This window comes from Antechinus flavipes, chromosome 5 (assembly GCF_016432865.1).
Source record: "Antechinus flavipes isolate AdamAnt ecotype Samford, QLD, Australia chromosome 5, AdamAnt_v2, whole genome shotgun sequence".
Lineage (NCBI taxonomy): Eukaryota > Metazoa > Chordata > Mammalia > Dasyuromorphia > Dasyuridae > Antechinus > Antechinus flavipes.
In genome coordinates this window covers 135,827,726-135,852,344 of record NC_067402.1, presented here as the reverse complement: position 1 = coordinate 135,852,344, position 24,619 = coordinate 135,827,726, and the positions used below count along the sequence as shown (strand labels likewise).

Here is a 24,619-nt window from a genome sequence, read left to right as displayed (position 1 = left end):
ATATAATATGGAAATAAATTAAGAGGAACTGTTAAAATAGCTTTGAAAAACATGGCTGTGTTGGAGAATAATTTTAATTAAAAGGAGATTTTCCTATATAAAGGATTTCTTTTCAACTCCAATCATCATTTAAAAACAGAGCAGCTGGAAACTGTTTGCCAGGAACCCAGTGAAATTAAATGAGCAGAGACAGAAATACCTAGTATATAGACATTAATTACCCTCTTTTCCCCACAAAATAGAGTAACAACTTAACAACCTGGGAACAAAACTGGGCAGTGAATGGTCAGTGCTATTTGACAAGACCACCACCCTTCTGCATGGATGGATACACTGTGCTTCTGCCTGAAAGATGGTCTCATCAGGCTGATTGGCATGTTGCATAGCAATGGCATGTGGAAACTCATTCAGCATCCGTTGCTGGAAAGCTTCCAGCCTTTCATAGTCATGCCCTCGGCAAACAAATTCTTTGTTCTAAAGAGGGAAGAACAAGAAAAGTAAAACAATAAGCAAATTAAATTGAAGAGGATAGCAATATTAAAATGAACAATGACAGATCTTAGCATCAGGTTGATTACATGAATTAATACTAGTCTGAAAACGAGAAATTGGACTACTTTTAACTATACAAACTAAAGGCTACATACTTTGTTTTAAAGCTTTTGAAATAACCTTTAACATATGCTATCTCATAGTTTTTTTTTTGTTTTTGTTTTTTTTACGGGAGTGCATGATTTGCTTCAAAGTATGAAACTTTGAAAACAAAGTCAATCCATTCAGTCTGAATGCAAACATGGATAAGTAAAATGAGAGATAATTTCAAAGATCCAATCCATCTTGTTCTATAACCCTACAGCTTGGTTAAAAACTATTGTGTTTATCTCCACCAAAGAATATCAAATTAATGGCTCCTGTGTAAATAGATGAATGAAATGAAACATCAATCATCATTTAATGGCTGAATTTTTTTTTAAAGCAATGCTTGTGTGTGTGAAGACAGTTTTGTAAAATCTTGGAGTATTATAAGTAAACCTTTATGAGCTCAATGAGGATATGAGGGGAAAAGGAAATAATTCTGAAATGAACTTTACTATTTGGTATGATAATTCAGGGGGACCTTGCTCTACTACAATTTGGTACAGAAAGAAGCAATGGGTATAATGGAATCACTATGTAGCAGAGTGGAAAGCTGGATCTGGAGTCAAGAAAAACCTTCACTCAGATCCTGCCTCTAAAATATATTGGCAATAGACATATTGCCCAAATAGAAGTTAGAGCTTTTAACACTGTAAGTTAGATAAGCTGCTGACCTAAATTAATTGGTGAAAGTTCCACACTGGAATTTCTCTTCCCTAATCATATGTCAGAACATTCCCCCCAGTATATAATTATGTAGAGATAAAGATAGAAATATCTCTCTCTAGATAAACACCTATATTCTCTATATGTGATATTTCATATCACAATGATTTCAGAGAAATGAAAGGTTCTGTTAGAGCAGTCTTATTTGTTAAGCTATTTCCTATAAGAAAAAATATTAGCTATTTCATGTATTTTATAGTTTAAATGGTCTTGACTTATCAGGAAAGAGAGAGAATTTCTCCTGGAAGAAGAATGTACAGAACAGCTGAAGAACTGAATTTTCAAAAATAGCCCTGCAAAGCTCATTTTTTGCCAACAGAGGGTAATGCTTTCCTATTGTTCAGTAAGAAATCACATTAATATGCAAGAAATGTTTTTTTTTAAAAGAATGACTTAGAAATTGATATATACCCTGGATAAAACATTTTCAAGGGACTTATTTAATGAAATTTATTCTATTAACTGATGCCATTTTCTAATTTGCTAAACTGTCTTTGAAAATTAATGACTCTTACCTCTTACAGATCTTTCTTATTGCAGCTTTAATTGACATTAATTGTGCTTACTAGATACTTCAAGGGATTTATATTATACTTCATAGATATTGAACTAGAATGTCTTGGGTAGAGATTCCAATGGTGAGAGAAGGGTCAAATAGTTTCTTTTCTTTTACTTGCCATTTCAAAAATAACCACCCTTTGTGATTCTCTACATGAAAATTAAGTCTCTCTACATGGAAAGTGAGTCTTTCACCATCATGTACAGTGTATCAGATATGTATATGTGAGTATATATACACACTTTTGCATATAGGACATGCCCTGCATATTTGCTAATAATAAACTCAGATATGTTAACTTTGTTTTTTTTTAAACTCAATAAAAGTAGTTTCTTTTGAAAGAAACTTCATTGTTTTTGAAAGTTGGACTAACCTCACTTGCTGGTCTTCAGATTTTACCATGTCTCAAAATATATAGATGTCCTGTTATTAAAGACTAAGTGATGACAAAGAATCTCGGTATACAAAGCATTTCAATAAAGAAATTTAATCAATTATTAGGATGGATGCTCAGTGAATTACCAAATTGATATTTTCTTGATTTGATTGGAGTTTTGGAGCATGAAACTTTTAAGATGAACTCAAACACTCAGGAGATGGTCAATTATTTGAACTTAAAGATAAACTTAAAATATACCTTAATTATATTTCCATCCCTCCCTTTTATACTCCCCCATCTCATACATCAAAGTATATGTTCAGATACAAAGTAAAATTTGAGGCACCATTAATACTAAAATTTTTAAATATTAAGATTTAAGGAAAAAATTATTTGGTTCTATTTTCCTTGAAATCTTCAATTTGGATACAAAATATATGTATTTCATTTAGTACCTTGAAGTAGTTCTACTTTCAATTTTTTATTCATTTCTTGGCACTAATATAAGAAATACAGATAATGGAGCACAATGTCTCTTATTCCTTGGCATTATATAACTAGAACTTTCTTTATGAACATGTACTTTTTGAACAATTTATTTTGTACAAAATGGTTATTAGTAATAACCACTAAGAATTTAATTGTTGGTGTAGTGTTGACTTTTTCTTTCCTAAAACAACTCAATTAATAAAACAATCCCCTTTCTTCTATATTCACATTCCAAGATATAGAATTGCTACACCTTTTTGAAATGTTTCCATTAATTATAAAAGTTATAAAAACTTCAGCAGTAACTTTATTAACTAGAAACATGGGTGCACAAGACTAAAAAGAAGAAACAAGTATAACTATACAACACAGTATATCTAATAGTTTGCAATAAATCAAGACAGGAGAAGTAATTATTGTTCTAAATTCTAAATTGATACTACTGCAGAATTCAAATGGAACAATCCCCTTTCTTCTATATTCACATTCCAAGATGTAGAATTGCTACACCTTTTTGAAAGGTTTCCATTAATTATAAAAGTTATAAAAACTGCAGCATTAACTTTGTTAACTAGAAACATGGGTGCACAAGACTAAAAAGAAGAAACAAGTATAACTATACAACACAGTATATCTAATAGCTTGCAATAAATCAAGACAGGAGAAGTAATTATTGTTCTAAATTCTAAATTGATACTACTGCAGAATTCAAATGGATTTCAAGCTTAAAAGATAAAAAACATAATATGAAGATTTTTTAAAAACATTTGCAGAAAGGGTGAAACAGTTCTAACATGCCAGATTCCTTCTAATTAGAGGAATTGGCATTAAAAGTATGAAAGAAAGCTAAAACTCTCATGTACTCACTCTTAAGAAAAATGGGAATTTTTTCCCATAAAATCCAACTCTAAAAAACTCTGGTTCAAGACGTTGTTGGTCCATGATCTTGTCATATAAAGAAGCTTCCATCATCTAAGAAAGTACAAGAAAACCTTTAAACATTTTTGCTTGGTCTTTAACCTGGTAATTAGACAGTACTGTTTCCTGAACATTTGAACTTCTTAGTTTAATTTCCAAAAAGATGATTTTCTTGTACATTTTTGTGTCCTTGGGTGAAATGTATCCTCAAGCTCCACTGAATTATTTCTATTCATTCACAATACAATCATGCAATACATTATTCACAATGAAACATAAGTTAATATGGAATGTCAGAATGAAAACCTTTTGCATTTTAAATCAAACAATACTTATTCACTCAGAATGGTCAAGTGATCAATTTGACAAGTAGTATCCTGGAAATTACTGGTGAGGGAAATGACAGAAAATGGGAGTAGTTTTTCTTTTTCTTTCTTTCTTTTTGGAGGAAGGAGAGTAGGAGGAGTGGAATGGTTCTTTCAGAACACAAATGAATCCAGGGATTTCTATAAATAATAAATTACACTTGTATGTGATGTGGACTTTGATGGTCTGATGTACACAATTGTGGGTTTCAGTTTGACAAATGGCTAACTTTTCATTCCAGAGGATGGGAACATTCCTTAGAGACTAGTTTTTGTAGGAACAATTCCTATACAAATGATTCCATATATTAAGTCCCCTGTGTACAGAAAGCCTTTAAGTATAACTTTGATACTACTGAAATCATGAGGCATTACAAAGTGCATATAGTTTCCCACTCATGGTTTTAGCATCACACAAGTTTATATAGTAAAACTTTTTCTCTGTGGATGATAATCCATGGAGCAGCAAGAGTGACTCCATGCTCTGGATTTATAAAAATCTTTGCAACTATGGCACCCAAGAGATACTATGACCCAATACCAGAACTCTCACTTCAGTTACAGGGACAAGATGTCAAATAGCAACAACCAAGAGTCTGAATCTCAAAGTCCAAGACCTGTCAAAACAAGGATAGTATGGACTACATTTAAAAACATATTTTCTGTGGTAAAGAACCACCATTCTACCTCAATAATAAAACTAACAAAAGTTTATTCCTTCTTTATAAGGAAAATCTAACCCAATGTTGATTGGGTTAACTCTATGATTTTTAGTGCTCTCCTTGGAAGATTTTTCTGAGATGTGGCGTCAGAGAGAAATGTAGGTATTGCCTTGTGAGAGTCTGAAGAGCATTTTTTATAAAAGCCAAAAATCTCACTCAGAGAGTAGATTAGGTATTGAAGATGTAATGCAGTATTGAATAAATCATGGATTAATGATCTCCAACCCTTTCTCTATTCAAATAATCAAACTGAAGGTCTATTTGTTGTTTCCAATTTCAGTGCACATTTCACAGGAAACAGTCTAAAATTTTTTTGAACAAGATTTGCATTATTGCAAATGAAAACTAATTGAAAAAGCTGTTCCCTTAACCCTTTGATTAGATTCCACCAAATTTGTTACCCGCATCTTGCTCAGATTTCTGTAGTCATAATAGCTTTCATACTGCTCTGCAATCTTCCGGCAAAGAATAATGCCATTTTCCCAACACTGTGAACAAAGAGATGACATAGAAAAAATTCACTCATCATGCCATGTAATTTGTACCCCTTAGTTATGATATAGTCCTTTTAAGTATTTTGCTTTGAAAATTTCAAATTGCCTAGATCACAGATTAATTTTTATCACTAGAGTATATTATGCTTGAAGGGGTATACTGGAGCCAGCTTGAGCCAACTCCACCTATATGTTAAATTTTCAATGTGAGCATTTGCACCTTAGAAATTGGAAAAGAGTACAAATCAGGGCTTCATAATTTTGTTGATTGTCTAGACTTAAGAAAATAAATGGAGAAAATGTGAATGATTCAAATTAAACTCAAATGTGTCATGTACACTTTTTTTTTTCTTCCAGAGGGCAAGTTGGTAAACACTTAACAGTATATTGCCTCTATGAGAGACAAGAAAAATGGCATGGAAGGTTGGTCTTGAAATTAGGAAGATTAGGGTCAAATCCTCCTCTGCCATATACTTACTATTTGGCCACAGGCTTAATGCCCCAAACACCTAAAACTATAGTTAAAAAAGAACTGTCAATCTGCAAAAGTGGAGGGGATTTCTATGAAATCATAGGTTAACTATCTTTCTTCCACACATAACCAAATATTTTTTATTAATCTTATTCATATTCCTAAAATATTGACCTTTTCCCACCCTCACTTGTCTTTGTATGTGTGTGTATGTGCAGTTTAAAAATCCCAGGTCTGCAAAGTATTAAGAAACATTCATGGCCAGGGAGAAAAAACAGATTAAAGTCTTAGTGGCAGCATTACTAATTTTGAATGCAAAAACAATTTTTTCAGTTGTCATTTCAATTGCATATCCATGTATTCTTGATTAGGATTTCAATTCAATAGCAGCTAGAGAGAAGAGAGGAAATAGACCCTGGCTGCTATGGGGTGATTACCACTGACCATTGAGGAGCAATTACCCCCTCCTGATGGGACCATCGTGGTTACCCTTCTTCTTCAATTACCTAAATTGCACGCCAAGATCCCGAGGCATTAACACAACACCCGCCAACTTTTCCTATTTGCTGGCCACAGCATTACATAGATTCTTTGATGTAACACAAACTCCTGGGAATGGCTTAATACCAACAGCCAGAGATAAAGCTGAGTTTGTGACCAGCAATTAACTCAACAGGTGAGAGACTTGATTGTGGAAGGGCACAGAGGGATTTCTTTTTGCTGCTAAAATAGCGGGATATCAAGGCTAAGTTTAAAAAAGGCAGAATAGGAAAAAAACATTTTCTTTGCTTCAAATTTTGAGTCAAATTATACTTTTTGACAGAACTATGATATATGGAAAATTACAGGTCTCTCTTTTTCTCCAGCCCCAATTTAAATACATATAAAGAACCTATCACTGAAAAATCTGAATGCTCAGTTAAAACATAAAAAATCCCACAGTAAATGACAGGCTAGAGATCACAGGATAATCTATTTAGGGATCTTAGAGATCATGGAGGCCAACTCCCTCATTTTACAGATTAGAAGAGAGGTTGAATGAGCTGCCTAAAGGTATAAATAAGGTTGGAATCAGGTCTTGAATCCAGGTCCTATGACAAAGAAATCCTGAACTCATTATACCATCCCACTCATTCTATGTGAACTAGATAAAGGAAAAGAAACACCATGAAATAATATATTAAGACAAATGAGTTGATCAATGATTCTCCATATCAGTTTTGTAATCAGATTAAGAGCTAGAAGGAACTTTATAAATTCTATAATTCAATTCCCTCATTATATCTGAGGTCTACTGGGATTAGCTGACTTTCCCAGTTACAAAGGTTAAGAAAGTAGAGGAGCTGACATTCAGACATATGTCCTCTAGCTCCAAATTCAATGCTTTTTCTACTGCTCATTATAATGTTGCAGAATTATCAATATAAATTAAATTTATTTAACTCTAGTTAGAAATTGACAAATACTATAGAATATTTTAAAGATACTCTATTGGACCCTGAGTCAGGAAGATGTAAATTCAAATTTGAATGGGCAGGAAGGGTGGCAAGTCACGTTAGTTATGTTGACTCAGTTTCCTTATCTGTAATATGAGGATAATAATAGTGCCTACCTTTCAAGATTGTTGTGAATATTGACTAAGATAATAGTAAAGTGCTTTCTTTGCAAAGTGTCTGGAACATAGTAACCAGATACATACACACACACACACACAAATAAATTAGCTATTATTGTTTTTAATCATCATTATTGTCATTATTACTATGGGGATATTGGGCTAGGGTCAGAAATTAAAAACAAACAAACAAACAAAAAAACCAACTGAAATGAATTGGTTGTCAAAATTCTCAAAAGGCAGGGGGACAGCATAATGAGGATATGTGGAGGATTTTGGAGAAGAAAATTGACTAGTGCAATTTAAAAAAAAAAAATCTGACTAGTGATTTCCACAAAGGAAACTTCCACTTAAGCATATTCTTCTACCAAAGTAGATCAGTGGCTATTCCACAATTGATTGCTTTATAGAATTACCTGGGGCACTGAAGGAAAGAGCCTGACATACAACCTGTATTTGTTAAAGATTACATTAAAGCCAGGTCTTCTTGACCCTGAGGCTGGCTCTCTCCTAAATCAAAATGGCTTCTAAATCTCCTAAATGAACTTAAGATGCTGTTACTGTTTTTTACTATTTAACTTTCTAGTTACTACATACAGATGCACAACTGGTCACTGTCACTTACTTTGCCTCTGTCAAAATTCTGAATGATAGTAAGGTGAAGATATTCTTTCCGTTGCCACTCTGTTTGCATGGGGTAGGTTAAAAATTCCCTGAGGGGCCGATCGGACCATTCCAGTAACTCATCATATAACAGAAGAGTATAAGCAGCCTCTGAAAATTAAGGGAAAACACATTCAATAAAATTATACCTTCAAAGCCACATGGCTATATGTAAGATTTTTTTTTTTTAATATGGAGAAATTTCTAGCCAACTTGGAGGAAATGATGATGTTGCTTTTTGTAACATCTAGACTCTGGTTTTAGTGCCATCCCCTACCTTATTCTTTTCCTGCTTCCCCAAAGTTTCCCAAACTGAACAAAGGTAGAGACCACAAATGCATCACTGTAATCAAAGGTTATAATAATTCCTCCTTAAAATCTTAATGTAATTTACTTTCTATATTGAATAGAACTGAAAAAAATTTATATCATTTTACTCATAATTTGTTTCCATTTTAGAACTTTTAGATAAAATAATAGTCCTTTGAAGCAGAGAAATAACATTAATATTAAGCATTAACATAATGACTTATATAATATATATTACATATAATGCCATAATGCTAGTAATAGATTTTCAGAGTATTATCTCATTTCACTATCCCCCCAAATCTGTGAAGTGATGATTATCTTCATTTTACAGATGATTAAACTTAGAGTCAGGTTAAGTGATTTGTCCAGTGTCATAGTTTCTGAAATGAGATTCAAAGATTTAAACTATCTCTATTCCAAGTCTATCATTCTATCTACTATGCTATATACTGTATAGCATCCAGTATTGATGTAGCTCATTTGTTGTTCTTTAGTTAATCATGTTTGACTCTTTAAGACCCTATTTGAAGATTTGAAGCATTTTGCTATTTCCTTCTTCAGATCATTTTACAGATGAGAAAATTGAGATCAATAAGTTTAAGTGACTTGCCCATTGTCACATAGCTAATCAATAACCGAGGCCACATTTAAACTCAAGTTCTGACTCCAAGGTTGATGCTTCTATCTGCTGTGCCATTCAGCTGCTCCAAAGTAACTTATAAGGACAGTGTTTTCTCTTAATACTGGCTTTCTTTAAGGAATCTATATGAAACTCAAATTGTTATATGTTATTTATATGCAGTCCTAGAACTATGGATTCATCTGAAAGACAAACAACAATAAAGGTATATTTCTCTCCCTAACATTGTAAAAATACTGTTAATTCTAAATTGAATATTTTTTCAGATTATCCTTATCTTTATGATATTGATTTGTTTTTAATATTGCATTCTACCTTCCATCATGAAATGATTTCTGTGTGTGTGTGTGTGTGTAAAACTATAATTCTTTGTATCTTCACATAATTCTAATGTCTTAGAACTTCTTAGCAATATCAATTTTCTTTTTTCTTAAAAAGCAGGAACTCATAACTTTATGGTGTTTTGAGGTATGTAAAGTACTTTTCTTATAATATCTTGAGAGATAGGTAATTAATTCTCAGGACTGTTGTGAGTGTCAAATAAGATAATATTTGTAAAGTACTTAGCAGAATGTGTGACATATAGTAGGGATTAAAAAAATATTTGTTCCCACTTGACTTGCCTGTGATCACACAGCTGGTAAAGGTCAGAATCTGGATAGCAACCCAGATTTTCTGAAACCATGTCTCCTGATTTCTACTATGCTATCCTGCCTTTCTAGCATATTTTTCCCCCCTATCTTCTAAATTATATACAAAACTGGTTATCTAATTTAGTTTCAATCTATCTCCACCTAATTGAATGCATGCCAGGAGTACTTAAAAGGGAGAAAAAAGCCAACAAAAACCTGAAGAGGCAAAAGATAATCCTACTTTCTATCAGAACATTTAAGGGTAGAACAGAAGATAAGGCAGAGTCTTAGTGGTGATTTAATTCTTTGAAATGTAGAAGTGATCAGGATGAATTGAAATTCAGTTTTTGATGCTGACTCATAAGGAAGAATTAATTTCTTTACCCAAGAATGATTAACTGTCCTCAAGAACAAACTTTTAGTTGAATAAACCCCCAAAATTATATTGAGGCAGAAAATGGGAAATAATGTAAAGAGATTCATATGGATGTAGAGGAAACTAATTTTTCAGGCTTCACCTAGACATCTGACAAAATCTTTTATATTATCTTTTCAGAGAAGATGGAAAGATATAGGTTAGATGACAGGACACTTGGGCAGATTCATAACTGTTATAATAACTAGAGCCAAAAAGTAGTGACTGAAGTCAACTGGCTTCTAATGACTCCCATCAGAGATCTGTGGTTCGCTTTGTGCTAGTCTACCTTTTTACCATTTACTCAGTAAAGACAAAAATAACATGGTTATCACCTTTACATATATGACACCAAGTTAGAACCATATCTTTGCTGATAAAGCCTAAATAAAAAAAAAATGATGAGTTAGATCAAAGGTCCAAATGAGATAAAACTGTATGGCTATAAAAGTAAAACTCGGGTTAAAGCAATTAATTGCATAGGATGAGAGAGATTGGAATAGTCAACGTTTCATGCAAAACTCAGGTAAGGTTTTAATGAACTTTGACTTTAATATGAGCCAACAGCATATATCTGAGAAAGTGAATGCAATGTTAAGCTATATTAAAAAAGGCGATGTTTCCTATTCTCTCCCAGGACAATCTGATCTGATCTGCCTTAGACCAGCAAAGATGTGAGTATAGTATCTAGAGTAGAACATTTAATTTGGAATACATTTCAGGAGAGAACACTGACAGAGAATAGTAAGAAGCCTGTCACAAGTATGTAGTAGGTTTAAAGAGCTGGGGATGCTTAGCCTGGAGAAGAGAGGTCTGAAGGAGATATGATAGCTCTCTTTAAGGCATCTGAAGACTTTCTAGAAGAAGCAGAGGGGCAGCCAGATGGCACAGTGGATAGAGAATCAGTCCGGAATTCAAAAGGACTAAGTTCAAATCTAGCCTCAGACACTTAACACTTTTTGGCTGTGTGACTCTGGGTAAGTCATTTAATCCCAATTGTCTCAACACACACACACACACACAAGGAAAAAGAAAAAGAAGAAGAAAAGAAGAAGGAGAATAAGGAGGAGGAGGAGGTTATTCTCTGCTTGACTGCATAGGAGAGGACTAATAGAAATAGATTTTTACCCAAAAGCCAAACATCTATTGGGCATTTACTATATGCTAGACAATTTGTTATGTGCCAAGGACACAAAAAGGGGAGGAAAAATGCATTTCCTTCTCTCAAAAAATATCCATTTTAATAAGGGAATGTAAATATCTAGGAAGATGCAAGATATTTTTGTGGTTTAGTCATTTCACTCATGTTTGACTCTTTGTGACCCCATTTGGGGTTTTCTGGGCAGAGGTACTAAAGTGGTTTGTCATTTCCTTCTCCAACTCCTTTCACAGATGAGAAAACTGAGGTAAATAGAGTTAAGTGACTTGCCCAGGACCACACAGTTAGTAAGTGTATGATGATGAATTTGGAACTTAGGAGAATGACCCTTCATGACTCTCTATATCTGATGCTCTATCTGCCAAGCCCCCCAGCTCTCCCAGATGCAAGATTTTTTTTTAAATGTGTGTTTGTGTGTGTGTATACACACATATAAATATACACATATACACACATGGGGGGGAACGAAGGGGGAAAGAGAAAAGGAGATAGAAAAGGAGAGAGTTTATATTAAGATTATTTAAAAGGATTTAATTAAAAGAATTTATATTAAGATCATTAGTATCTGAGAACAGGGAGGAAAAGGAAGGAAAGGGAGGGAGACAGACTAGACTGCAAAAGATAGGATTTTAATTGAATTCTGAAGGAAGTCAAAGTGGAAGGCAAGAAAGCAGAGTAGATATGGAGGACGTCAAGTGCCCAGCACACAAGGATAGGTGGCAGAAAGGAAATGTCACTTTAGTATAAAGTAATTCTTAACTATTAGAGCTGCCTCTAAAGGGAAGTAGACTACCTCATTAGATATCATCACTGGAGGGCTTAAAGTGATGACCATTGGTTTGAGCCTTTTTGTTTAGGTATGAAATGGGCTGGATAATTGTCTCAGATTCTGTGCAAGTGGGAATCATGGGAGCATTCAGTGACACTATCCAGGCTGTGTCAGGTAGGGGAATAGCTCCGGATAACAAGGAGAGCAACACGTGGGGTTCTCATGCTCTGGCCAGCATAGAATTATATAAACCTCCCAAATGTGATAAGGAACAAATAGATGAGAAGTTAGAATGGAAGGAACTCATCACAAAAGGCAGAAAAAAAGTTTTATACTATTTAAACACAACTTTCCCTCCCTCCCCATAAAATAATTTTTTAAAATTAGTTTACTTTCCCCATGGATACTAAAGAATCAGGACATGAATTACAACACATGTTATTCAATAATAGAGAATAAAATATTTGAAAAAACCTGTTCCTTGAGGAATATGAAAATCATAAGTGCAAATTGGGTAAACATATTTAAGGAAAAGACTGATCTCTTTCTAGAATAGAAAGAGACATATGTAGGCTTACTTCTTGAGAAGCAAAATGTCTCTATCACTTAAATTCTCTTTTTCCTTCCACAACCTTTAAAAAATAAAGATATGTCCACATACATAAATTGCTGCTTTAATGATTAAATAATTCCCAAATTCAAATAGTTCCCAACTAATGAATTATTTGCAAAATTATAATGTAAATTAGATGTTTGGATCTCAATTGGTATACAATGTTGTATAATAGAAATTATATTTCCAGGACAGCTCACAAAGCTAATTTAAGTGATGTATATCACAGTATACCATTAGAACCTACCATAAAAACCACAATTCAACAATTCTGCAAGCATTCATCAATTGTCTATTATATGCAAGATTGTCTGCTAAATGCTAGATATACTAAGATTAAAAAATGACAGTCTTTGTCCTTAAGGGTCCTAGGTAATTTTCAAAGAAATATATGTTCCAATAATCATATAAATATAGATGCACATATTGGATTTAACATATATTTCTATCATGTTTAACATATATTGGACTACTTGCCATTTAGGGTAGGATGTGGGGAAAGAGAGCGAAAATTAGAACACAAGGGCTAATGTTAAAGAATTGTTCATGCATATGTTTTCAAAAATAAAAAGCTTTAATAAAAAAATAAAAACTAAAATAAAAAGCATTGGAGGAAAAAAATTATGGGTTCAGAGTTCCAACTGGATCAGGAAATTCCAACAGAGACTGGTAGGAGGAGGTGGGTGAAATTCAAGGAGGAAACTCTAGCAGAGTGGAGGGATGAGATTGCTCAGTTTCCTGCTGGTATAAATGCTAAGCAACACTCTTTAAAAGTAGCTTCTGGTCCTGTGATGGTAGAATATACTTGGCCCTAGATCACCAGGTATCACTTGCCATAGTGCTTAAGAACATAAAAAACCTTAGCTCTCTTCGACACACAGAGCCCAGGAAGATGGGGTCTAAAGCAGACAGAAAGGCCCTTTGCCATCATTTGAATCTAGGGCTCAGCCTCTCTTGAAAACTGTAAGCTTCGCTGACCCAATAGCAATTATATTATAGCAGATAGTACTAACTCTAACCTGAGTCAATGAACAAAACAAAATGGACCCAGGTTTCTGTAAATATTGAATTCACTCTTCACTGTCAGACTCCATCAAGGGGCCTCAGACACAAAACCCCTTACTGAAGGGATTCTAGAATCACAGTCAGGACACCAGCCCTGAATGGGACCAAATACACGCAGTATGTACACTGAACCTCCTGGGTGTATGCTTTGCCTCTCACTTTAGGATGAAGTAAAGGAATTGGTACCAAATGTGACTGCCAGGGGGATGAGGAGGAAAGGAGTCCAAACCACCAGATACTTACCATCCAAGATGCTTACTCTAATTTCTCTGCTGCTTTAGCTCCCCAGAACAGATCTGCCTTTCATCATTCCAGGACTTAAGGGTAGGAAGTCAACTTTTCTAATCCTGTAACTAACCAATTTCCAACTCTTCCTTTCCCATTTCAATCATTATTTGCCCAGCCAAGCCTCCCTCTACTTGGTAAATTTCCCTTCTCTCTTACCTCTATCTAGCTCAGACCTATTCCTTCTATTTATTCCTTGTTTCTATTCTTCTTAATCTGTCTTAAATTATGTGCTCTGGATCTTTCCCCCTCTATGGCAAAACTTCTCTTCATTCTAGATTTATTCCTCTTAATCTTTCCTTTTTCGTACACACATGGCAAACTTGATTCTCTTCCAGAGGCAGTTTATCTCCTACCACCCCTTCAGAATAGGGTGTTGCTTCTCATAAAACTCCAACCACTTGTCAAGGAACTGGAGTCAGTATACTCCTGGCTACTCATTGCTTCTTCTAGGCCTTTTCTCTACTATTCTCACTCAATAACATCTCCTCTATTGAGGTTGACTCCATCTTTCTATGTCAACCGTCAAGGCCCTTGTTGCTAGAAACTCCCAGCTTCCAAGAACATGTTCCCCTTTCTCACAGAGTTAAGCACATAGCTCAAAATCTTTCTTTCTGCCCCAACCCCTGATCTTGAACTTGATATGTTGCTGTCTCCTGGAACACTGAGGCCTCTCAGTAAATCAACTTACATTTCATGTTAGTCATCCAAAGACTTTAAATAAATGCCACTTCCACGATCTTAAATTATTTTCCTTTATGATTATAAATGCTTGTTCTCCCATCTTTCTAACTTATTCCCCTAAATCTATTATCCATCTTTCCTCATTTCAAAATCTTTAGTCTTTCTACCTCTCTCTTTTACCCCTTAATTCCTTCAGGCCCTGAAGTCAGGAGGTCTCAGTTCAAATATGACCTTAGACACTTAACACTTCCTAGTTGTGTGACCCTGGGCAAGTCACTTAACCCCAATTGCCTCAACAACAAATATATATATATATATATATATATATATATATATATATATGTATATGTATGTGTGTGTGTGTATATATATATATATATATATACACACACATACATATATATGTGTGTGTGTGTATATATATGTAATATCAAATGATGGATATATATAATAACAATAACAATAATATTATCACCCACATAGCCCCCCATTATTATCCTAGCTCTCTTCTAGAAGTCACCTATGCTTGCTGCTTTTAATTCCTCACCTTTCACTTCTAGCTTCGGACTTAGCACTCAACTGAGGCTGCACCCTCCAAGGTTAGTAACAATCTTTTAACTGATAAAACCAATTTTTTTTTTCCAATTCCATCCTACTTGACTTCCCCCCCTGTGTTCCACCATCTTTCTTTTCCCCCACCTCCCTGCACCCCATTGCTTAGATTCTGTTTCCTTTTTCTCCTCTATTTTTCTGACTTCCTCCTTGGTCATTTTGCCTCTGACCTCCTAATACCATGACTATGTATGTTTTTCAAGGCTTGATTTTAGTCTCTCTCCTTTGCTGTTTTCATTTGTTCCCATAGATTCAAGTAACATAATAATAGAGCTTGTTCCAAAATGTACTTCTAATATTTCTTCTAGACTCTTGTACAGTGCAGTAGGAGGCAGAAACCTAGGTCATTTGCTATGTTGGGCGGGAGGAGAGGGGCAAAGGTACAAAACAGTCACTGTGGAGAATGAGACAGGGAATCAATCAATTTTGAATAGGGCTGTCAATTGGTAAAAGCCCAGCTGAGATTATACAGCATAAACTTACAGAGGTTTGGCAACATGATTTTTTTTGGCTTTTCTAGGGAAGTTTAATGGCCTGGGAAAGGCAAAAAAAAAAATCATTTGGAAAGGATTATTTTGGGGTGAGTAATGGCAGTTTGGGAATGGCAAAAGGTCAAAAGAGGCAAGAGATTTTAGGATAGCTTGTAGTAAATCACTGACGTGGTTAACCATAGATACAATCAAGAGTTTCCTTTGAGGCAAGTGAAATTAAGAGCACAGAGATAACTAGGGGAATAGCAAAGGAACCAGAAATGGAGGAAATGGCAAGAATGAAAGCAGAATCTCAGAAATAATGATTTTGGAAAATAGTATGGTGACAAAAGATAGTATGAATGACCATGTTTGTATGTGTCTGAATGAGGAGGCTGCTGGAGTGGAGAAAACAGAGTTTTTGTGAGATTCAGCAGCTCATCCATCAAAACAGTTTCTGAGTGGTAGGCCTTAGGTCTAGATGCACTGTAATGGAGGAAGAAAGCCCCATGGAATAGCTAGGACTTTATGCCAGGTGGGAATAAGAGCTAGTAGCCTCTGACAGGGAAGCTGTTAAAAGAATAAAAGTGACTTTATTTTATCCCAGTGGATTGCACTGATGAGATGGCTGGCCCCTGACATCCTCCTAAGCATAGAAAAAAGCCCAGTGAAGGTGGTATCTCCTCACTTCTGGAGGTCTAGATCTGCTGTTTGTCAGAGATAACCCCTGGGGAAAAGAAGGACTACCAGATGCTTATCCAGAACTATCAACATATATCTTTCCCCTTTGTTTGACAACTTCATCCTCACAAGCTAAGTAAACTCTTCTGTTTCTTGCTTGCATCTTGTCAATCACTTCTACCAACCCAATGCTTAGGATGACTGTCAGAAGTACTTTTTTTTTCTTAAAACAAAAGGGCATTTCAACTAGTTATGAGGTCCCAGGATGGAATCATGAGGAATATCGAAGCTGAAAAAAAAGTGCATTTGTTTGTTTGAAATCAAGAGCATCAATGAAATATAAAACCCAATCTACTGATTTTTGCTAAGAGCAGTAAGCTGAAATATTGTGAATAAAAGCAACAATTTCAGAAAGATAAAGAGTACCTTCACTCTATTAAAAACTGCAAAATAGCCATACTCATAGTTGACAGGACCCCGTATCATACTGATAATGTGAATCAATGTTTACTGGGTCATGCACCGCATTTACTGGGATTTATAATCTCCAAGTAGCCATGTTACTCTGAAATCCCAAATCCTGACTTTGTATTAAGAATATGAATATAGTTGCTTGATTTTACAGGTATAACCAAAATCACATTACTTGTCTTCTTGAGGGATGGGAGAGGAATAGGGTAAAAGGAAGGAATTTAGAACTTAATTTTTAAAAATGAATATTAATTCTTTTTACAAGTAACTAGTAATATAAAATATAAAAATATATTTTTAAAATGAAAGTGAACATAGTATGTGTCATCCTTAATGTAACAATTTCTAACACTTTCCCCAATTCCCAAACGGAAAAGTTACCTGTGAAATTTTGTGCTTTCAGATGCAGATCGTAGAGTTTATGAATGTAGCGTATATACATCTCTTCCTTGTTCAACTCCGTTTTGTAAAAGTTCTGTAGCAAAAGTGTAAGCATAGAAAGCTGTGTTAAGATAAAAAAAATATCATCCTAATACTCTTCTGTAGTTGTTTGATGAAATATAAAAAACTGATTCCTTTTTATGAAACCCATTTTACAAAAGAAAATCTTGAACTGTACCAGGAAAGTTTTAATGAGGGGAAAGTAGTGGCACCAACCATTTATTAGTCACTAAGCTGAGCCATTTTAAATATTATTGCTTAAATTTCTCTTTATTCCATTTTTTTTGTATGCATTTTTTGGGGGAGTGAGAGGGATATCTAGACCAATGATCTTATCAGTAGAGAATTCCCAATATGCAAATTCATGAAAATAATGCTGATTGTCAACTTACCTATAAATTATAATCATAATTATAACTGTACTGCTTAGAGGGATCGAGTGTCTTCCCCATTTATTCAAGGCAGGGCTTAAAACTGGATCTTTCTGACTTTGTCTGGCCCTCTATCCCCAAACCATGCTGCATTTTAAACTATCAATGAATAATCAATATACAGAGAAAAAGATATTTCCTGACTCCAATCTGTCACTCATACCTGAAATGCTCTCATCAATTCATCTCTATATGTTGGGTTCTGTGGCTTTCTTCAAGACTTAGATTAAATCCCACCTTCTTTAGGAGATCTTTCCTGGCATACTTCCCCCACCCAGTGTTCTCTTCCTTCTGAGATTACCTCCCATTTACTTAGTATATCTCTTGCATGTATATATTTGTTTGCATATTGTCTCTCACACTGGAATATCAATTTCTTGAGGGACAGTGCATTTCTTTGTATCCCTAGAGCTTAGCATAGGGCCTGACATAGGGTAAGCTCTTAAGAATTATTTATTGACTCAATAATTAGAGACAACCAAGATTGTAATAGATATAGCATAATGGTTGTTGATATATGGTTTTTTCACACCAAAATGCTTTATAAAATGACATTCATTTCATTGGAGAAGGAAATGGTAAACCATTCCAGTACTTTTGTCAAGAAAACTATATGGACAGTATGGTCCATAGGATCATGAAGAATCAGACATGATTGAACAACAATGTATTTTTTAAAATGAATTTTATTAATGCATGTTATTTTACAGAATGATCATACATTCTATAGCATCTTTAAATTTGAGATTTATTTAAAAGTTATCTAAAAAATAAAAAATGATATTGCTAGACAAAATATGAACCCTGTAATGTTTTCTGAAAAACTGTGTGGTAGAGGACAGATGGAAGAGACCATTTTATGATGAATAAGCACCTACTCTATGTACTAATGACAGATGCTAAGTATTTTTGGTTTATATTTAAAACACTTGTCCTACATATGAATCAATAGGGATTTGATTCATAAAACAAATATTTTAATTGGTTATAAAAATATATGAGGTTCTGATAAAAGAGTAAATGTAAATGAGAATGAAGAGACAAAGAATAATGACAGTTAAAAAGAATGAATGAAAAGTTATGTTTTTATATGTTGAAATTAAGTTAATTGTAAAAATTCAATAAAATTTAATTAGCAATGTTGTTTAATGCTATGTTATAAATAATTTAATAAAAGAATTTTTAAAATGCTTCTGGTTCTTATCTAGCTGCAGCCTTTTAATTATTTACAAATAGCTCTATTTTGATTTATCTAAAAATATTTTCACTGCTTGACATAAAAATATCCTTTATATATGAAAAGGACTACCAAAATTAAAGGGTTGATAGTTATAAAAGCTCCTTCTTTTTCAGTTAGGATAATGAGTTGTTTTTTTTATTTGACAGGGACATTAAACACCATTTAGTTCACTAATCTCTCTGCTCCTCTCTTATTTTACAAATGAGGAAACTGAAAACTCAGAAACAAAGTGACCTTGCAATTACTCTGCAGGATTTCTCTCTCCTTTCCTCCGACCCTTTTGATGTCTCAAGCTATAGCCCCATGATCTTCTCTTTCTCCTCATAAACACTTTCCATTTTATCTGCTCCGAGATAAACCTACTTCATCAACACCATTGCTCTAGAAAGAGCAAAGGGAAAAAGCATAAGTCTCAGGGTGCCGGTTTCATTTCTCAAATGAAAGAATTGGATTCAATGATTTTAAAGCCTCTTCCAGCTCTGGGTTCTGTGAAGAGGAGGGAAGAAAAGAGTCATCACTCCTCCCTACTCTTTCCTCCCAACATTACAAATTTATTTACTTAACCTTCTATCTCTATCCATGAAGGAAAAACAAAGTCTGTTGTCCCAACCTGGTTTTATTTTGAATGCTAATGTATGTACAATCTATATATCTCAGTGATTCAAAATTATCACCATCATAAACTTTGGATTTTTCCACAGAATCTCAGTGAAAAATACAAAGTGGGGGGAGAAGGGGGAGAAGAGAAACATGAAATGAAAGACATTTCATCATCTCTGTTTCCTCATTAAGCTTTAATACCTTAAGACTTTTGGGACACCATATTTATTCCATAGAATAGGTTCTATTATATCATAAAAATTCATTTTCTGGGCAGACCATAAGACCTCCACAATTTAACAGAATGCCTTCCAGAATTTCTAAGGCCACAGAATTTATTACCCTGTGGCCAATATCAAAAAAGCCTTTTAAAAATTTTTTAAACTTGGCTAATCTGATCCTCTGAGGAAAGACAGTCTAGTTCAGGGGTCCTCAAACTTTTAAAATAGGGAGTTAGTTCACTGTCCCTCAGACTGGTGAAGGGCTGGATTATAGTAAAAACAAAAACTTTGTTTTGTGGGCTTTTAAATAAAGAAACTTCATAGCCCTGGTTGAGGGGGATAATCGTCCTCAGTTGCCTCATCTGGCCCACGGGCTGTAGTTTGAGAAACCCTGGGACTCTAGTTCAACTATCACAAGTTATGCCTGAAATTTTTTGAGCTTGGTAAGAATGGCTAAAGTTTGGGCTCTACTGTTATCTCTTACAACTCTGGGTCCCTCTTAGCATGATTTGGAACATTTAAGAGAGCACCAATTCAATTCACTTCACTTCAGTATAACATATTTTAATAAAATATTATATTTCAGGGCTTCAAGCCAATCCCCAAGACTATAAGTTATAAGTTATTTACAGCTCTATATTCAGTAGAGAGTTTTTTGTGTAGCAATAAAATCGTGATTTTGATAAATTGAATTTGTATATACATTTATATGAGGGTAGATTGATGGATACATATATAAAAATATGCTATATGGGTATATAAACATATGATAAATGGATAAGTATTGATAAATACATGTCTATGTAAAAATATATACATACATATATACTTATACATTTCAAATGTATTGTGGATTAATTTTTTAAACCAAAAGTTATGTCATGATTGCTATGGGAAAATTTATTCTAAATTCCACACACTAACAAATTTATTTCTGGACTGTGTCCAGATTAAATTCTGTCTATAATATTAGTACAAGTACTCATTCATGATATTAAAAGAACTACTAATTGAGCTCAGGAAACTTGAAAAATGAAGACTTAGTCTAACAGGAGCACCATACTTTAAATCCTGTGTTTAAAGTAATTTTATTGAGTAGGCTATCATTCTGATTTAAATGAGCTTATACTTTTTTAAGAAGATGAGGAGATGGGATAAGAATCATCAAATTGCAAGTAAGGAAAATAAATATCAGGATCAGATTGTAGACTAGGGTTTGATAGCAAGTTACTGAGTCTGATATCCTACTTCAAATAATATATCTTAAATAGAAATAAAAAGCAAACAAATATTAGATCTGTAAGGGAAATTAATTCAATCAATACGAATTTATTAAGCACCTACAATGTTCCAGGCACTGTGGATTCCAGTACAAGAAATGAAACAATGCTCAGTTTAAGTGGGGATTTTTCCCCCTAAGGCAATTGGGGTTAAGTGACTTGCCCAATGTCACACAGCTAGGAAGAGTTAAGTGTCTGAGGGCATGTTTGAACTCAGGTCCTCCTGATTTAGGGCTGGTGATTATCCATTGCACCACCTAGCAGCCCCTAAAGTTACTTTCTTAAAGGTGTCACAGCCAATTTGTAGCAGACCTAAGGCTAAATGCTAACTCTCACCATCAATGCCTTACTCAGATGACCATTGGGACATCATAAATGTGACTTATTTCCCTCAGGTACTGCCTAGACTAGAATTTGTAACAAACTTTAGCCAATGATTTTCATTTATTTTCTCTCCCTTGTCTAGAAGTATCATTCTACTTATCTGGGAATTAATCTGCTTATGATACATTAGAAATATGATAAAGAGATCAGAGAATGCAAATATTTCCTTTTGATCATATCCAAGATGCTTCGTTTATATTTTCTACCTTTTGTTTCTTTGTAGATTATGGCATTTAATAAGAAAATCAGTAAATAGCGTTATTCATAACCCTCACTCTTAAATTAACCAAAAATCATTTTAATTATCTAGAATTGTTGTACCATAAACAAAGCATCTAACAGCAGCACGGCAGGGTTTTTGAAATTATCAAAGAATGATTTGCTCTAATAGCTTTCTTATAAGAAGGAGCTTTCTTTGAGAACAAAATAAGCCTTTTTCCTCTGAAGGAAAAGTGTTTCTTTTGAAAACATTTTATTATTACTGTCAGTAGACAGGAATCTTTTGCATATGTCTGGCAAACATACGGGTGACACATAGAATAAAACAATAATTATATTTTGTAGTGTTAGTCATGTCAAAAATTACTCACATTATTAACTTAATGCTAGAATTTAAGTCATGATGTTTCACAAAACAAATAGGAATTTTGTTAAAACAAATACTTTAGAAATTCCTCTAAAGGATTAATCAAAATGGACCAAAAGTGGGAGGCAACACTAATCATATTGCAGTGAAAAAAATATCAAAATTTTTCTATATAGAATAAAAATTAAAAGGTTAGCCTAGAAGTGATATATTAGGGCCTTTAGTTATGGATTATTTTATATAAGCCTGAAACAATAGGGTAACATAATATAATAATATATTAATATTATTAAGTAATAATAATAATAAACATAATTGAAACAATTACTCTAAATTATATATAATTATATAAAATTGAAATAATTACTCTAAAAATATGAGTATCTTTTGCTTGTTCACTATCCCTGAAATTACCAGTGAAAATTATATGTTCTTAATCAATGTATAATCTACAGATTCAATCAACATGAATTGATTAAGCACTTACTTCATGCCAGGGACTCAGATAGATACGGGGGATACAAAGACATAACCAAAAAATCTCAACTCTTAAGTAGTATATAATGTAGTAGAGAAAGAATGGAGAGAAGGGAGAATGAGAGAGAAGCTAAACACATAAAATATGCATAAAGGTAAACAAAAGAAAAATACATATAAAGCAAATACTAATTAATTTGTCAGAGTAGGTCACTAAGCAATGAAGGTAACCATAAAAAGCCCCATTTTGGACGTGGCAATGAGCTAAACATTCACGAAAATGAGAACTTGAAAAATCAGAGATGAGGAGGGAGTGAATTCTGGGTTTGGTGAGCAACCTGCAAACAACCGCAGGGACTGGAGATGAAATATCATGTATAAGGACTAGCAAGTAGGCTTGTTTAGCTGAAATGATGAGTACCTAAAGAAAATAATGTATAGTAAGCTTGGAAAAGTAGTCTGGAATTAGCATGTGAAGGGCTTTAAGTGGGGAAAAAAGGGTAGTTTCCATTTTGTCTTTTATCTTAAAGTCAGGAAGATGGTATTAATATTAAGGTTTTTTAAAGGGATGTAAAGGATAGAGCACTGAGTTTGGAATCCCAAAGGCCTGAGTTCAAATCTAGTCTCAGACACTTAATACTTCCTAGCTGTATGACACAGGGCAAGTTACTTAACCCCAAACTGCCTCAGCCAAAAAAAAAAAAATTCAACTCAGATCTTCCTGATTCCAGATGTGCCATTCTATCCACAGTGCCACCTGACTAAACATCTTTGGTTTGTTTCTCATGGTGAGTGCAAATTTTTGGACCTTTATTACATTGCTTCAGCTCTTTAGAGTGATCCAATTGTACAGTTTGTTTCATCTAGTGAGGTGAGAATCTGAAATCATTCATCTTTTTAAAAAAGGTTATAATCAGGTCATTGGTTATAAACTTTTAAAAAAGATGAATGATTTCAGAATAACCAGGTTATTGGTTATAAAAGAATATGGAGATAACAGAATAGGATGCATTTGGAGGAAGGTATAAACACTTGATGTCTGAGGTTATAGTAAAATCAAGACTGGGGCTAAGAATTGGGATTGCCTATCCGAGAGGGACAGTGGGATTAAATATTTAATGTCTGGCAGAAATCTTAGATGTCATATAGCCAAATCTCCTCATTTCACAGATAGGGAAACTAAGTTCAAGAAAGATTAGATCACTTGTCAAAGATTACACAAGCAGTACGCAGTAGAATCAAGAGCTAAGTCTAGCTTCTATGCCCAGCAATTGGCTGCTAGTACATTATGAAATAAGACTGGAACAAGTGAACCCAGAGCATCATAAAAGACAGAATCCTTCCACTGATACCATTGGTACTCAGATATGAGGCTTCCAAATTCCAGTCAAGATACCTACCTGAATGGGAGGCAGATTGCCCATCTCCTATTTGCCTATTCTAGCCAAAACCTAAAATTCTCAACAGACCTTAGTCAAAAAATCTAAAAGGACCTTTGAAAATTAAGTTGTGTTTTGTTGTGTCACTCTTTCATTGTGCAGTGTGTTTAACTCTTTGGGATCCTTTTTGGGGTTTTCTTGACAAAGATACTGAAGGTTTGCCATTTCCTTCTTCAACTCATTTTATAGATGAGTAAACTGAGGCAAATAGGGTTAAGTGACTTGCTCAGAGTTACATAGGGAATAAATATCTGAAGCTAGACATGAACTCATGAAAATGACTCTCCCTGATTCCAAGCTCAATGCTCTATTTATTGAGCCACCTAACTAGCCCAAGTTATTTCTACTACCCCAAAACTGTACCCCCCCAAAAGCTAGAAACTCATGGGCAAGTAGGAAAGGGGGCCAGTAAGTTCACAGTACTATCAGAGATTGGCTACAAATATGGCTACCCTTCAGGGACAGGCAACAACAATGGCATCCTCCCTGTTACCTCCATCCCCTACCCAAATACTCAGTGTGACCAAAATCCCTAGTACTTTGGAAGCCATAGGAAACCACCTGTGAAGATGCTGCAGAGTTCAGACCAGGATACCCTAGCTAGGGGTCCTCAAACTTTTTAAATAGGACTATAGTAAAAACAAAAACTTTGTTTTGTGGGCCTTTAAATAAAG

The 24,619-nt window shown here is 34.2% G+C and overlaps 1 protein-coding gene across 7 annotated transcripts in view; it reads right to left on the bottom strand.

Annotated features, from left to right (window-relative positions):
• DOCK4 (dedicator of cytokinesis 4) overlaps positions 1–24,619 on the bottom strand; it is a 506,986-nt gene that overhangs the window by 27,612 nt on the left and 454,755 nt on the right. For all 7 annotated transcript variants that reach the window (XM_052001087.1, XM_052001089.1, XM_052001090.1 and 4 more), the window contains 5 exons: positions 17,228–17,321; positions 8,001–8,149; positions 5,196–5,282; positions 3,657–3,761; positions 333–474 (listed from right to left, as the gene is read on the bottom strand). In XM_052001087.1, coding sequence (XP_051857047.1) covers positions 333–474; positions 3,657–3,761; positions 5,196–5,282; positions 8,001–8,149; positions 17,228–17,321 — 577 coding nt within the window. The remainder of the gene's footprint in view (positions 1–332; positions 475–3,656; positions 3,762–5,195; positions 5,283–8,000; positions 8,150–17,227; positions 17,322–24,619) is intronic.